We start from the raw sequence: 15957 nt of genomic DNA, 5'->3' as shown, positions 1-15957 counted from the left end.
CATACACACAGACATGATACAGTCCATACATTTGAACCCTTTACATTCACACACATGATGCACTCTATACATATACACACACGATACACTTTATACATATTCACACATACATATAGACACATGATACACTCAATGCATATACACACATATGATACACTCCGTACAAATGCACACATGATAGGGTCTGGGATAGAACCCGGGTCTCTGGCGTGAGAGGTGGTGAATCACATAACCACTGAGCAACTGGAAGTTGATGAATCCAATCAATGAAAGGCATTCTATACATATACACACATATACATTCCATAAATATGCACACATGATACTTTTTACATATACACACCATACATATGCACACATGATACACTCTATACATTTACACTCCATAAATATACACAGATGAAACTCTATACATATATAGACCATACATATGCAACCATGATATACTCATATACATATATATATATATATATGTATGTTCAGTTCATGTTCAGTGTGGTTTAATTTTCACTGCTGAAAGTCTAAACACTGAAGAGCAAATCCATCGATGCGCAGCTCCACAAGTCCCTTCACCAATTGACGAAAGTGAAGGATAAAAAGCCTGGAGAGAAACCAGGCTCAGTTGTGCTGTGCACGACCATTTCGTCTTGTGCCCGACCATGGCCAAACGTCTTGTGCAGAGCTGAGTCTAGGCGCTGAGGCTGGAGAATGCTGGATGTCCATTGTGGAGAAGCGGCAGGTGGAATAGGTCACCGGCTGGGGTTCAGGCTGGCCCTTCAGGATCAATGTGAGGACTCGTCTGTCACTGGGGTCTTACAGGAATCAGTCTCATCCTCTCCACTCCTTCATGACAACAGCAGCTGCTCAAATAAATGGTATTTTTCATAGTAGTTAAAAATATTGTTAAATTAAAAAGCTATTCATACTGTTGTTCTATTTAAGTGATAAACAAATATAGCACTACATTAAAAAACTGACATTTGTTTACAAAGCATTGAAATTTGACCATTTTCAAGTTAAATGCCAGCCGTGGGGTAAACAACTGAACGTGCACTTCTGCCGCCCTCCAATGCTGGAAACCAGAACTGCAGTCTTGGAAAATGAACTGACGCGTTTACATAAGTTTACATAACAGGTTACATAGCGATTTATTTTTGTATCCTGTTTATCAATATTACACGAATGAGCATCAATGCCGATAAACAGCTCAACGCCGATTTATGTAAATTATCATCAGATCAACCCCCTAGCGCTAGATGTCACATGACGACATCACTTTTGTTTTGGCACGTGACCGGAAGCGTTGCAGGCTCCAGGAAGCATTTCGTGAATTCAGTTTGACATGTTGGAAGTTGAACGCAGAGGACCCACAACAGAAACTGCCTAGAGATAAGGGATTATTTCGCTTGAGACTCGGACCGGTGGAGGACTAAACTACGGTCTGTGAGCGCGCACTGTGCCCGGTTGTTGGTTATGTTTTAAAGTTAGCAGGTGGCTGTTTGTGCAGTGCTAAAGGACGAGCGCTCATGCTAACGCTGCCCCGGTGTCACTGCTGTTGAGTCACACAGAGTTGGGTTGTTTAGTTCGTCACACATACACACACAGAATCGAGTGTGTTTTCGGATGTGGTTGTCAGCTGCGGTTTGTTTTGTGAGGATATTCTTTTTAAAGAAAGAAGCTATTTTACTTTCTCTTTAACCAGCAAGGACAGCTTATTGGCTTGGACATTGGGGATCTTAACCTCATTTGGACTGAAATGATTATAGACTGCGGTTGACTGAGGAACAGCAGGTCTCATAACAATGGTAAGTTGTTCGTTAATAATGTTAGTCTACGCTAAAATGAGAATGCTGTCATTGTTTTGTCTCATCCTCATGGGTTGTAGGGCAGAATGACAACCTCACTTTCACTTTCCTTATATTGATTAATTGCAGTGAAGATTAATGCTGTCTGAACCTGGCAGCTCCCGAGGTTATGCTTCTTCTGTTCAAATTTTCAATTAGACAAACCACTTTAGTGTGTTTGTAGTGTAGATGTTTAGGGCATTGATTCTTTGCAAGGGGCAAGGGTCCACTAGAGGGGGCTCAGCAAACTTACAAACGTTTTTATTTCACTTTTATTTACTACTACGGTCACATGTGTTGTCTTTTAATTCTGTCAACAACGTATTTCTTTTTTTCTATTTCTTTTATTTATTTTCATATATCAAATTCATGCCAAGACCAAAGGGTTGCCCAAAACCATAAAACTAAAATCTACCAAACAAAAATGACATTTTTTAATTTTAATTAGATTAATGTATTATGTTTTAATTTAAGAATGTTTTTACAATGAACAAAATCAATTTATTACCTGTCAACCACTTTTTGAAGAGGGACCTGAACATTAAATTTCCAACTGTCATCATAAACCTTGAACGCTAGTTTGGACTTAAATTTGGTCTCTTATTTAAAAAGATGCACGGCAGATTATTGCAGGAAAAGTGAAAATTACATGAATTAATAATATATATGATTATTGTTAATGAATACAAACATATTATCTTCAAAATGTATAGGAAATTGAGGCTTTTTACAATTATTAACTGAAAAAAAAACTTTGAGACTTTAATATATGAAAAAGTTACTTTCATAAGGATTTCTGTTTGAGCACAATACAAAACAAAATATGCAAACTCCACACAGAAACGCCAACTGACCCAGCCGAGACTCGAACCGGCGGCTTTCTTGCTATGAGGCGACAGCACTACCTACTGCGCCACTGCATCGCCCAATAATAATAATTATTATTATTATTATTATTAACAACTTATTATTAATTGTCTACTTTATGTACAGATAGCAAGTATTTAGTACCATTCTGATGTAGTAGGGAGAAAAAGACAACAGCACCAGAGTTAAAAGTGTTTATGTTTAAGTATATACATATAAACCTGCATATAAAGTCTTGCAAATCAATAAAATATTATGTGTTATTAATAGGCTTATTCAGTGAATCATCTGTTAAAGTTACAGAGTTGTGTCTTTAGAATATTGTTGTAGTTTTTTGGAAGCTCTGCTGCAGTTACTGTTGAAATCAGAATTCTTTTTCAAATATTTTCAAAATGATGTTTAACAGAGCAAGGAAATTTTCACAGTACGTCTGATATACTGTTTTATTTTTACTGTTATGGTCTTATTTGTTTTATTTCGGCTAGAATAAAGCAGTTTTAAAGTTTTTTTAAATCCGTGTTAAGGTCAAAATTATTAGCCCCTTTAAGCTATATATTTTTTCGATAGTCTACAGAACAAACCATCGTTATACAATAACTTGCCTAATTACCCTAACCTGCCTAGTTAACCTAATTAACCTAGTTAAGCCTTTAAATTAAATAATATTTATTTTCATCATGGCAAAGATAAATTAAATCAGTTATTAAAACTGTTATGTTTAGAAATGTTTCAAAAAAAATTATCTCCGTTAAACAAAAATTGGGGGAAAAAAATGAACAGTGGGGCTAATAATTAAGGGGGATTAATAATTCTGACTTCAACTGTATAAGATGTAACTTTTGTGTCTCTTTGACTCCTCAGACTTCAGATGAATGGAGTGAACACTAACTGTGAAGCTCATTGCCTGCTGGGATTTACTCTGCCTGAATAATCCCAGCGCACTCTTTCCTTCCTATAATGTTGGAAGGACTTGTTGCCTGGGTGCTCAACACATATCTTGGCAAATATGTGAGCAATCTTAACACTGACCAGCTCTCCATTGCTCTTCTCAAAGGTATTTGAATGTATTTGTTTTAGACCTTGCTCATCAGAGTTTGCTGTCTGTATTGTGTATCATTTTGTGAACTATGCATATTGCTGTAATTTAGGGGCAGTGGAGTTGGAGAACCTTCCACTAAGAAAAGATGCACTACGAGGATTTGATCTGCCTTTTGAGGTCAAAGCAGGTCAGTGTTAAAGGTTCAGTATTTAATTAGTTTGTTTTGTGCGCTGATATGACAGTCACCTTGGACTTTATACTGCGCCTATCACTGTGACCCTAATTCATCAAACAAAGTGAAGTGTTTTATAATAGGTAACCTAAGGAAGCCTTGATATAAATGAGTAGTATTTGGGTGGTCATGTGATCGCATGGTGGCCACTTTGAAGTAACCTGATTTTGAGCAAGTGAGCTGGGTTACTGATTACTGGAGTATTGATGATATTTTGTTTGCATGTTATTTTAAGCATAGTTGTCTGAAGTAATATTCATGATTTTAGATCATTAATCCTCAATGAATGTATTTTGATTTTGTCTTTTATCTAAGGCTCAGATAGTCTATTTACGTCTAGTGATTGTGTCAAAACAGAGTAATCTGGATATTCTTGTGAAGTATCATTATGACATCTGTATTGTATATACCTTTTAATTTATATTTAGGTATTATTACTTGCTCAATTTCATTGATATTTATTCATAACTTAGATATTAAATATTAGACTTCTGTTCAAAGGTTAAAAAATTATGAAGTTCAAAAAGGATGAAGTTAGCAAAGATGTTTTTAATGTTACCAAGATTCCTATTTCAAAAACATTCTGTTCTTGTGTATTTCTTTCCAGGTGTCATTGGAAAGATCACCCTGCAGATCCCCTTTTATCGACCACACAGTGATCCATGGGTCATCTGCATGTCCCAGCTAAACCTGATTATCGGCCCGGCCCTCCCCCAGGAATATGATGAGGTGCAAGAAAGAGAAGCTGAGAGAGAGCAGAAGAAACAGCTGCTCAAGGCACTAGAGGACAAGTGGAAGGTACAGGCTGCTAGAAAACATTAGCATTCACTTATTGCTTTTTACAGGGATGTTTTTTTTACTTCTGTTACTTATTTTTACACAGTTTTTCTTTCGTGCTATTCCTTATTTGTATAGACAGAGTGCTAAACATTAATTGATGAATCAGTTTATTGTATGTATAAAATATGCAATACAAAAACATATTTTTTTTGCATACTTTAAATGTTCCTATAGAGTGAATGTGAGCAGAAGGGAGAATCCTACTGGTACTCTGTCACAGCATCCGTTGTGACTAGAATCGTTGAGAACATTGAGGTAATTTTTACTGTTGCCATATTCATTTCTTTGCTTGCACTTTGCTGCTGTATCGATTTATTTTCAGATATATTATTTCTCTGTATGTTATTAGTTGAAAATTCAAGGTGTCCACTTACGATTTGAAGATGATTTCTCCAACCCTGAGAAACCCTATGCCTTTGGTGTTTGTATCAAGAATGTATCAGCACAAAACTGCTTTAAAGAACCAGTGAGTTATTCACATTTTTCTGTGCCTTCTTGAATTTAAATGCTTTATTTATTTTAAACATATGCTTTTCACTCACAGGCACAGAAGCTTATTCGGCAGAAGGAGCTGGAAATCAGTGAATTCAGTGTTTACTGGGACACAGAGTGCACCATGCTTGGAGATCTTCCCCCATCAGAAATACAGGTAGATTGCTGACACTGTCAGGACACTCAATGACGCATTGACTAATGCTTGAGGTAAACCTTTTCTCAAAAAACTTTCTGCTCCAGGAGCGGATGAGCAAATGTATGCAGAGCCGCGAACATCAGTATATATTTGAGCCAGTATGTGCCTCAGTGCTGGTGAGAAGGAATGCATCCAAAGAACCACTACGATCTCGTAACACACCTCGCATTGAGGGCCAAGTGCAACTGGAACCCCTCTCGCTGCGTCTGTCACAGGTAACGACTTTTTAAGATCTTTCAGCATTTATTAAATCTTAAACTGAAATAACATGTATACTGTTTTTTTTGATTGATTTGTAATATGTTCCTTTTTATGTCTGCTTATAATGTGAACGCCCAAAATACTGAAGTGGCTTGCTGCCTGTTCTCTTACTGTATAAATGTAATCATTCTGAGGTTCATTCGAAATCTACTAAATATGAACAGTCTATGTTATATGGTTGTTTTCTTGTGAGCTCAATTGAATGAACTGGTGGTTGAATACAGGTTCAGTATCAACAGATCATGGCGTTCCTCAAAGAACTGGACAGACGGGAAAAGGAGATGCTTTTTCGAAAGTGGAGACCTAAACTTCCCATTTCTGGAAAGTAAGATTTATTTTTTCATTTTATTACAAATAAGCCAAATATGTTTTAAAATAAGCGTCTAAGTAGATTAAAACCTGAAAAATTCTTTGTTTGACAAAGGCATTGTCCTCTAGAATAATGTTGCCTTTATTGTTGAAGCTGTCGACAGTGGTGGATGTTTGCCATTAATGCTAACCTGCATGAGATCAGAAAGCAGCGCCGACACGGAAGCTGGGATTTTGCTCTGCACAGGGCGCGTGATGCTAAACTCTACACTAGCCTGTATGTCCAGAGGCTTAGAGGAGTTACTCTGAGTCCACAGGAGGAGGTAAGAATTATAGACTTAGAATAGAAGGGTTTTCAGAACAAACTTATATTGTCTAATTTCTCAAGAGCTTTTTAGCTTTGCATGTTTTATCAGTTTGCATGGTTTTCAAACAATATGAAAACTTAAAAACATTATCAAACCAAAAGTGCTTCAGGGGTAAGTAATGTGTGGGTGCTCTTTGGGTAAAGGATTCATAAAGATAAACAATGAAATCATATCCTTGTAGTGCCTGGGACTTCTGTTTTTATTATTTATCAAAATGAAAACTTACTCTGTCTTTCACATTAATAGAGTGAGATGGAGAGGATTGAAGATGAACAGACATTGGAGGAGTTGCAGATTCTCCGGGAGACTGTTTATGTCTCCTTCCGGAAGCATGAGGAAATTGCTGAGGCAAGCTGAGATTACTTACTGTCCTAGTTGTATGTCCTTGAAAAAATGACATGTTATCGATGCTATGAAATATGATCCTTTTCCTTCTATGAACAAAAAAAATATTAGCAATGTAACAACAAAATGTCAATATTGAAATAGCTATTTTTAATGTTATCAGACAAAGACTTGTATCTGGAGCGATTTTAAAGGAATTTTTTTAATTAATAAAATTTGGTAGAATTCTTCAAAAATGGTAGAATTTTTATCAAAGTAAATCTTTAAAAACTGTTTCATCTTTTTAAAAATCTTTTTTTATTATTATTTAAAATTGTTTTTAAAGAATATTATAAAAGTATTATTCATAAAATGGTTGTAAACTTTCTCCGTTTTTCCCATGAAGATGTCAAAAGAAGCTCTTTCTCAATGTGTCAAAACCCGAAAACACTCATCAATAATTTGAATCATACCTCTCATCCATTTAGAGTCTACGGGAGCCTCTAATAAATGAGTCCCCAGCTACTTCTCCCTCAGGCTCCATACCTAAAAGTGGAAGTTCTGGAATGATTCAGTATCTGCAGTCTTGGTTCCCAGGCTGGGGTGGTTGGTATGGGGGGGCTGAAAGAGGGCCAGATGGACAGCCGGTTTCGGATGAGCTTTTACCAGGCACTGCACAGTGGGAAATTCTCGGTCAGTTTTCTATTTATGCTTATCATGGTTTAACAATTTTACATGCAGTGCTTCTTGGAAATAAAATCTGTATCAAATAATATAATGAACCATGTAACAAGACATCTGTCTCCTCCAAACAGCTGAGACAGATGATCTCTTTGACCCTTTGGAGGATTCACAAACATTGAATACCTTTACAAGAAGGGATCATCTCTTTGCACGGCTGGACTTTAAGCTTGAGAAAGCGGCTGTCACACTGTACCATCAAAACAAAAATAAACCTCTTTTGAGTGAGAGTGGGGTCATTCAGCTGGAGTTTTCAGGTATTTTCAGTATCTACTTATTGCATTTATGTTTCAGTGGTGTTAAATCAATTTCAAAGTTGATTTTTCACATTTTCTATTTTGCATTACAGGTGTGAAGATTGAAGTTGAGTCTCTACCTCGATCTGAGTCATCCTTGCTCACAGTGAAACTTGGTGGGCTGTTTCTCCGTGATCTTACTACGCAGGGCTCAATTTTTCCAGTGCTTGTTTCTCCAAAACCGGTTAGATTTTCCCACATTTAAAGTTGCTTGGGATTATAGAACAGTAATATATTGTGTTGAAATGATCTGTGGCAGAAATATAAATGTTATAATAATTTTCATATCACTACTCTTCATTTAAGGACAAGGTTGTTGTTGCAATCAATCAACCGTTTGGCCAGACTAACAGCACAGAATATAGCAATCCCGGTGAGTAATTGAATAAAGGCATAGGTCAGCCCAAAAATCCAAATTATGTCATTATTCCTCTACTGTCTCAAACCTGTTTGAGTTTTGTTCTGTTAAACACAAAAAAGATGTTCTGAAAAATGTTGGAAACCGCTGCCCATTGACATGCATAGTATTTTTTTCCTACTACAGATATCATTGGCTACCAGCTTCCAATCTTTCTGTAAATGTTTTCTTTAAATTATTATAATCATATTAATATTATTATTATTACCTTTTTCAGCTTCAGATGTGGAATCATCAGCACCACCTGTCTTTGAGATGATTTATGAACGTAATCCAATAAGGAGCAAATTTGAGAGGAGACTAGAGGTCAATACCAGTCCCCTTAATATCATTTATAACCCTCAGGCTATCAAGAAAGTGGCTGAGTTTTTCTACAAAGGAAGGGTCCACACCTCAGGTTTGTATTAAGGATAAGCATCCCTCTTAAATTAGTTTGAATTGCTTTTGTGAAATATCAGATCAATATGGTTTACGTGACATTTTTCAGGATTCGGATATCAGTCTGAGTTAGAGCTGAGAGTGGCTGAAGCAGCCAGGAGGCAATATAACAAGCTGAAGATGCAAACCAAGGCGGAAATTAGACAAACCATTGATCAGCTGCTAGTTGGAGAGTTCATTGTACGAGAATAATTGAATTACAATCAATCAGTACTCTTTTTTTTTATTATTATAGTAAATCAATTATGATATGTTTTCATAATTCTGCTGTGGTTTTCATTTTACAGGAGAACAGTAAACATTGGACTATGAAATTGGATATTTGTGCCCCTCAAGTCATCTTCCCAGATGATTTTCAGTCTGAAGACCCCATGCTAGTTGTTGTAGACCTTGGGCGTATTCTTCTTACTAATTCTCAAGGTAACTGATTCTGGTCAAATCTAATTTTCTGCTTTCATCTTTTTGTGTGTTCATAATTTATTGCAGTTGATAGCCACTTGTGACAGTTTTATTTTTGTTCACATAGAAGATCATAAAACAAATCTTAAGACCTCTCAGACAGAAGGAGAAAGTGATGAAGAATTCCAGACCCCACTAGCAACACCACCTGCATCTCCGCCTCCAGAACAAGAGGTGGATGTCAAAGGTCAGGAGAAGCACCGTGATTTCAGCAGCCTTAAGTCATCAGAAGGTGCCCAAATTATCAGCAGGAACCTTTATGAAAAGTACTCTTTATCTTTCAATGACCTTCAGATCATGGTTGGTCATTATAAAGACAATTGGAAGCATCTTCAGGAGAGTGAAGTGGGGCCCACACATGTGGTGGAGAAATTCAATGTCCTACTACAGCTAGAGCAACGACTGCGATACACCTCAGACCCTCAGTTTCCAGGGGCTGTTCTCTCAGGAACACTACCAGACCTCAAAGTGCACATCAACCTGGAGAAGATGACTGCCCTGAGAAGTTGCCTGGCTAGACTTGGTAATTCAGGGGCTGATGAAGGTGAGAGTAATGGGGAAAATCTCAAATCTCCTGACCCACTTACACTTCGTCATGAGAAGATCTTTCAGAGGGAAGACAGTGATTGGAAGCTCCAGGGCTCTGACAAAAATCTTACCAAGAGTGTGATGACACTTGAGCAGCATACCCGAGAGGTGCTTGTGGAATCTAAACTTCTTCTGGTAGAGTTTAGTATCAATTATATGCAGCTTGGCATTGAAAGTGGTGGACGGTATATTTCTGTTCTGAAAGTGTTTGGAACAAATGCACATTTTGTGAAGCGGCCATATGACGCAATGGTTTCCCTCACAGTTCATGGCCTTTATCTGGTGGACACATTGCAAACGTATGGCTCAGACTTTGATCTTCTTGTTGCATCTCATAAACATTTAAGTTTTGATGTTCCTACTGGAAGTCTACGAGAGAGCCAGCCCACGTCCCCTGTCTCACCAGACAATAAATCTCCAGAACTACCAGGTTTGCATAGGAACTCTTCAGATCTTGCTTTTGACAAAGCATCTCCACGGGGCTCTCCACTAAGAGACCAGGAGGCTCTCATTAAGTTGGAATACCAATTTATCAGCTCAGACTGCCCTTCTATGAACTTGGACAGCTCACTTCAAGTCACCTCCATGCAGGTCAACAACCTGGATATCATCCTTAACCCTGAAACCATGGTAGAGCTTCTAAAATTCCTTCAGCAGTCTTTTCCTAAAGAAGAAAGCTCTCCAGCACAACAGATAGCACCAGTGCCTAATGGAGAAGACAACGAGGAGAACTATCAATCCACTTATGTCCAGAATAAAGAACTGACTGTTGAAATTCACAGGTTAAATTTACTCCTTCTAAGAACTGTTACTACTGGTACTGTTTTGGGAGGTGAGAAGAAAGGCATGAAAATTGCTACTGCCAGTATAAATGGGACAAAAGTCAATGTATCAATGGGAAGTCGGTTGGATGTCAATGGTTCTCTAGGATGCATTCAGCTTGTAGACTTGACTCAGGAAGGTGGCAGAAGTCAGTTTGTGGTCAGTATTGGAAGTGTAGAGGACAGCACCTCTACAGATGGTGTGGCATTCTTTCCCATTGCTGGCATGACTCCTTCCGAAGCTTTGAGTTTCCGCTTTATGGAAAAATCTCAAGGAGAATGCTCCCTTCAACTTCAGATGGCATCTTTACACTATAACCACTCGGCAAAGTTCCTGAAAGAGCTCAGTTTATCAGCAAATGAAGTAGAGGATAATTTCAGGTTTATGCTGAAGACTGCAGCTACAAAGGTCTCTACTGTATTGGTGACGAAAACAGCAGAGTACAGTGGTATGGTGTCTCTCTTTGACAACCCGTGCAGAAGATCCAGGAGGCAGAGTCAATGCAACTGGACACTTGACCCATTCGAGGAAGATGATTTCTGTGTCCCTGAAAAAGAACCAGCCTTAGATTCTTTTCTGGTCAAGCTGACTCTAGATGTCAGTATAGAGTCCCCCGTTGTGTCAATTCCTAGAAAGCCTGGTCACCCTGAGCTGCTTGTTGGACATTTAGGGAGCATACGAATTCAGAACTTTGTTACTGGGCAAGACTCGGAAGGGGAGAAACTACAAGTTGAAGTAAGAGATATAAGACTTTATTCAGTCAACACAAGCAACTTGTTTTTAAGGAAAGGAGCAAGACTCAACAGCAGCACCACTTCCGGACCCTCACCTTCTCATGGTGGCAACATTAATTTGAACGAGCCACAGTTTACACGACATGACTTCTTTGAGTACTTAAGCAGAGGAAAAGGTCAGTTTTTTGTTGTCAGTTAAATTTTGGGAATTCACAACTTTATCTTATCCTTTATGTTTTAATAGATGCTTTAAGACATTAAAAAATCTGTATTTATGTCTTCTTCTTTCAGCATTTCATATATTAAAAGATGCAACAATCCAGCTCACTGTTGAGAAAATCCCTGTTGACGAAAACTCTACCTTTAACTTTTTGTCTTGTGATGAACCTTACCAAAGCACTGGGATATTAAGAGTAGAAGGCAAATTTGTTAACGCTGTGCAGGTAAAGCACCACAAAATTGCACAACAGCTGTCCATTTATCTTATACACATCTCCTGATATTTAATTTGACATATTTTCCCTCAGGTGTGTCTCTGCAAGCCTGTGTATGAACAGGTCCTTCAGACTCTTGATAATCTCTCCTTCACTGAAGATCAACGAGTAACCCCAAGTCAACCACCCACCCCACCACCTCCCACACCCTCCTCCACTAAACCACACCGATTCCCTGATCATCAAGGTGGGCTCTTTGCCCGAGACCCTCCTCATGGTGGAGTCTCTTATTCCACACTGTCATCATCTCTTTCAGCAACACTTCCACTGCATAATGAAAGCCCTCCTCTCCAGCCTCCTTCTTTTACCCAAGTGAGGGCCACCTTTCGAGTCTCTGAGCTGCAAGTGCAGTTAAGTGGAGATCTCAGCCAAGGATCTCAAGGGTTGGTTAGTCTACGGTTTCAAGATCTGGAAGGAGACTTCACTAAAGATCATCCCCACTCAATCTCCATTCAACTAGCCCTTCACTCCTTGTTAATGGAAGACTTGCTAGAGCCAAACCCTGAATCAAAATACAAACACCTCATGGTGTCTAGAGGTGCTCCAAAGCCTTCCACCTTTAGTCCAAAGGAATATCTATCACAATCTTGCCCGACAGCATCCAATGTTCTGTACACTGAAATGCCCCGTTCTCTTCCAGCTCAATTTGAAGAGGCACAGAATGTTTTCCAGTTTTATCAGAGGCATCCCAGTACGCCATCTGCATCCAGTCGAAAGAGCAAGAAGGATGCAGAGTGTCCCAGCACACCACCTCCATCCCCATCCCGCCAAACTCCATCTCCACACCCACGACCAGATTTTGACGACTCTTTGGTACATATCAATGTGTTAATGGTTGATAGGCGGCACTCTGAATTTAAGACACGGTATGGCAGCATCGGTCGTAGTGTGGACGTGGACTTCAACTGCCTTGATATTCTCATAACACTGCAAACCTGGGTCATGATTCTAGACTTCTTTGGCATTGGCTCTACTGCTAACAATCATGCAGTCAAAGTGCCTACCACCACGCCACAGCCTATACATGAACACTCACCAGAAAATTGCACACTCAATGACTTTAGTGATTTGTATCCAGAGATTGAAGAAAGGGTCAATACAAAGCTAGATTTAAAGGTATGAATATAAACATTTTTATTCATAAAACAATGTATATTACATATGTTCAGCAAATTATAGACTTTTTCCCTCCAATTTTCAACAATTTTCTTCACAGGTTCATTCTTTATCACTGGTGTTGAGAAAGAAAACCAATGAGCTTGCCAAAGCTAGTGTCTCTAAACTGTTTACACATATGGAAATGATTGGTTTGTACAACTTTTTTTAAAATCAGATCAGACATTTTCTGAGTAGTGGTTTTTGTTTAATTTATATATGACTTTTCAGATGGAGATTTGGCATTGCAAGGGAGTCTGGGAAGTTTATCTCTGAGTGATTTGACCCCTCATGGGGATCTATATAGAGAACGTTTTACAACAAGGGGTGGAGAGGCTCTCGTCTATAACATTTACAAGTATATTCTCGTTACATTAATTTTTTTAAACATGGATTTCATGCTTATTAGGTGCAGTTGCACGTTTTGTGTGCCCATGATTTAGCATTGACCTTGCTTCTGTCTTCAGGTATGGAGAAACTGACCTCTTCTTGCAACGAGAATATGATATGAAGGTGTCTCTTCAGATGGCCTCAGTGCAGTATGTCCATACACAGCGCTTCCAGGCTGAGGTAGTGGCCTTTATCCAACACTTCACCCAGCTACAGGACGTCCTGGGCAGGCAGAGAGCAGCCGTTGAGGGTCAGGCTGTAAGTGGGCCATTTTTATTCTGTTTGTTCAGAAGTAACCTTTGGACAGAATGAAAGATTATGTTTATATAGCCCATCCGTGTGTGCTTTTGTATAACCTAGTGCAAATGATGCATGTATCCCAGGGAAAACAGACCCGCAATTGCTGCTCAGATAGCCGCTTGCCATTTGGGTGATCAGCTGGCTGCCCTCAATCCTTCCCCGCAGAGACATGATAGAGTTATACAAGTAGTTGTCAACACCCATTTCTTTTAGACTGGAGACACTGGTGATGAGGCTGGACACTGAGCTGTCTGTCCTGCCTCTAATCTCCTACTAAACACCACAAGCGGAGAATCAGCAATTGCCCACTGTCGTGTCTCACTGTCAGACTCGCTCTTTTGTGCTTATTACATTTTTGTATTAAGAAAGCAACAATATTTGAAGCTCTTTCACAGATTTTTTGTTGATTTATTGATTTATTAATTTCACAGTTCATTATTTTCTGAATTGGGCTGGTTTTTTATTAAAAGCCCAAATTTATATGGTCAAAATGTATATAAATGGGTCTAAAACAGTGGTTCTCAAACTGGCTTTCTTCTAGTGGTGCATGGAGAAATCGCTGAATAATTCAAGTAAAAAAATGAATACACTTTTAACCCTTTAAACGATAACACTGATGTGATCAGTAAATTGATTTTAATAGGCTAAACCTTTTATTTTATTTTCAATGTTCTAATTGTTATGTATTCCATTTGAAGCTAATTTCCTCCACATATTTGTAATGGTTGTTGGAGGTGTATCCCCTATTTTCATATCCCTATGTTGACAGGTACAGTTTAATTACACACAAAGCCTACTCTTAACGCGCAGTAAGCAGATCTAATTTCTAGTTTAAATATGTAAATCCAGTTCATAAATGAAAAATACAAGTCAATGTTTAGATTTCAAGTCATTTATAATACATTTATACATGCAACATATATTTAAAAATGTATCAAAAAGAGTTTATATTTGAATATGATGACATATAGCCTATATTTATTAGGTCCAAAGAACATTTCCAGGTTTTGATGAATAGGCTACTTTATGGTAATTCTTTGCATTTAAGTACAGCAGTTTTCATTTTACTTCTTAAGAACAGTGCTATTTTTAATTAACTTTTAAAAGCACATTTTAATTTAAACATTGACCTTTTATCTATTTTTTATTCATTATGGTGGTGCATGGAAAGACATTTTTTTTCTGAGGTGGTACTTGGTGATAAAAGTTTAAATTTATTTGGAAAAGATTAGTTTTTATTATGTTACTTTTATTTCTATTCTTTATATTAGTGTATTTAATAAAACATTTATTAGCTTATTTTAATACAATTTTATTTTTAAATGTGATTTCTAAAATCCTTTTTTATAATCTATTATTTGATTAAAATGACTATTGCTTGTATTATTAAATTATTAGTATTATAATGAATGATAATGTTATTTATATTATTTAATTCGGTAATGATACATTATATGTGTTTTGAAAGTCATTAACATATTTTTTAATTACATACCATTACTCAACTAGTGAGTTACTCAACTGAAAACTGAAACTTGAAACACAAAAAATGGAAATATTACATATTTTTAATCACACAAAACAAATTCAACAAACCAAAACATGTTAAACATTATAAAACATGATTTATTTGTAATATTTTAGTTTCTAAATTAGTTTAGCTCTAAACAAGAGATTCCTGGCATGGAGGTAACATTTATTTCTATGTAGTCATTATGACATTCTAGTAACGTTGTCAGGGGATTGCTGTTAATTCACTGTCTATCCTCCAGGTGCGTGAGAGGCCACAGCGAGCTGCTCGTGTGCTGCTGGACATAGAGGCAGGTGCTCCTGTTCTCTTGATCCCAGAAAGCTCCCGCTCGAAACGCCTCATAGTGGCCAACCTGGGCCAACTCCGAGTGCGTAACTGCTTTCTGCCAGCTGGCGCTCGTGGCACCTTCTCTCTCAGAGATAAGGTAGAGAAACTTACAATGGCACATACCTTTTTGCCTTCTCTGGTGAGTCCTGTCATCCCCAAATACGGTACACATAATACTGCCAGATGTGGGATGCATTTAAGGAGCATTTTACTGTTATTGTTACTGTTTGCTGCAATCTGAGAATGATTTAATTATGTGAGAAGACTTGGGAGGGTAAACCCATTGAGTTTTAATAGCCAAGACTCAACATCTTAAACAATCTTAGAGGAAAGTGCTTCATGGATGTAGTCCCAATTTTTATTGCGCATGGTAAAGTTCACATATTTGCACTAAAACTTTGATATTAACACAACTGGGTAATTGTTTGCAGTTTGTCAAATGTAATTTAATGGGCTGGTTAACACAAAACTGAAAATATGACATAATTT

The 15957-nt window shown here is 37.8% G+C and overlaps 1 protein-coding gene across 3 annotated transcripts in view; it reads left to right on the top strand.

Moving 5' to 3' along the window:
• Positions 1-1336: 1336 nt before the first annotated feature.
• Positions 1337-15957, top strand: part of vps13d (vacuolar protein sorting 13 homolog D) — a 57265-nt gene continuing 42644 nt past the window's right edge. For 2 of the 3 annotated variants that reach the window (XM_056449379.1, XM_056449381.1), the window contains exons 1-25: positions 1337-1805; positions 3573-3765; positions 3860-3937; positions 4590-4780; positions 4997-5077; positions 5172-5288; positions 5367-5471; positions 5558-5728; positions 5999-6099; positions 6238-6406; positions 6698-6799; positions 7264-7468; positions 7591-7773; positions 7866-7996; positions 8119-8185; positions 8448-8627; positions 8718-8848; positions 8956-9088; positions 9195-11447; positions 11563-11714; positions 11799-12881; positions 12982-13072; positions 13152-13278; positions 13388-13568; positions 15383-15565. In XM_056449379.1, coding sequence (XP_056305354.1) covers positions 3669-3765; positions 3860-3937; positions 4590-4780; positions 4997-5077; positions 5172-5288; positions 5367-5471; positions 5558-5728; positions 5999-6099; positions 6238-6406; positions 6698-6799; positions 7264-7468; positions 7591-7773; positions 7866-7996; positions 8119-8185; positions 8448-8627; positions 8718-8848; positions 8956-9088; positions 9195-11447; positions 11563-11714; positions 11799-12881; positions 12982-13072; positions 13152-13278; positions 13388-13568; positions 15383-15565 — 6312 coding nt within the window. In that variant the 5' untranslated portion in view covers positions 1337-1805; positions 3573-3668. The remainder of the gene's footprint in view (positions 1806-3572; positions 3766-3859; positions 3938-4589; positions 4781-4996; positions 5078-5171; positions 5289-5366; positions 5472-5557; positions 5729-5998; positions 6100-6237; positions 6407-6697; positions 6800-7263; positions 7469-7590; positions 7774-7865; positions 7997-8118; positions 8186-8447; positions 8628-8717; positions 8849-8955; positions 9089-9194; positions 11448-11562; positions 11715-11798; positions 12882-12981; positions 13073-13151; positions 13279-13387; positions 13569-15382; positions 15566-15957) is intronic. The other variant, XM_056449380.1, reaches the window with a different exon arrangement.

This window comes from Danio aesculapii, chromosome 23, assembly GCF_903798145.1.
Source record: "Danio aesculapii chromosome 23, fDanAes4.1, whole genome shotgun sequence".
Taxonomy (NCBI): domain Eukaryota; kingdom Metazoa; phylum Chordata; class Actinopteri; order Cypriniformes; family Danionidae; genus Danio; species Danio aesculapii.
Note: the sequence above shows the minus strand (reverse complement) of the source record. Positions and strands in the feature narration are given on the sequence as shown.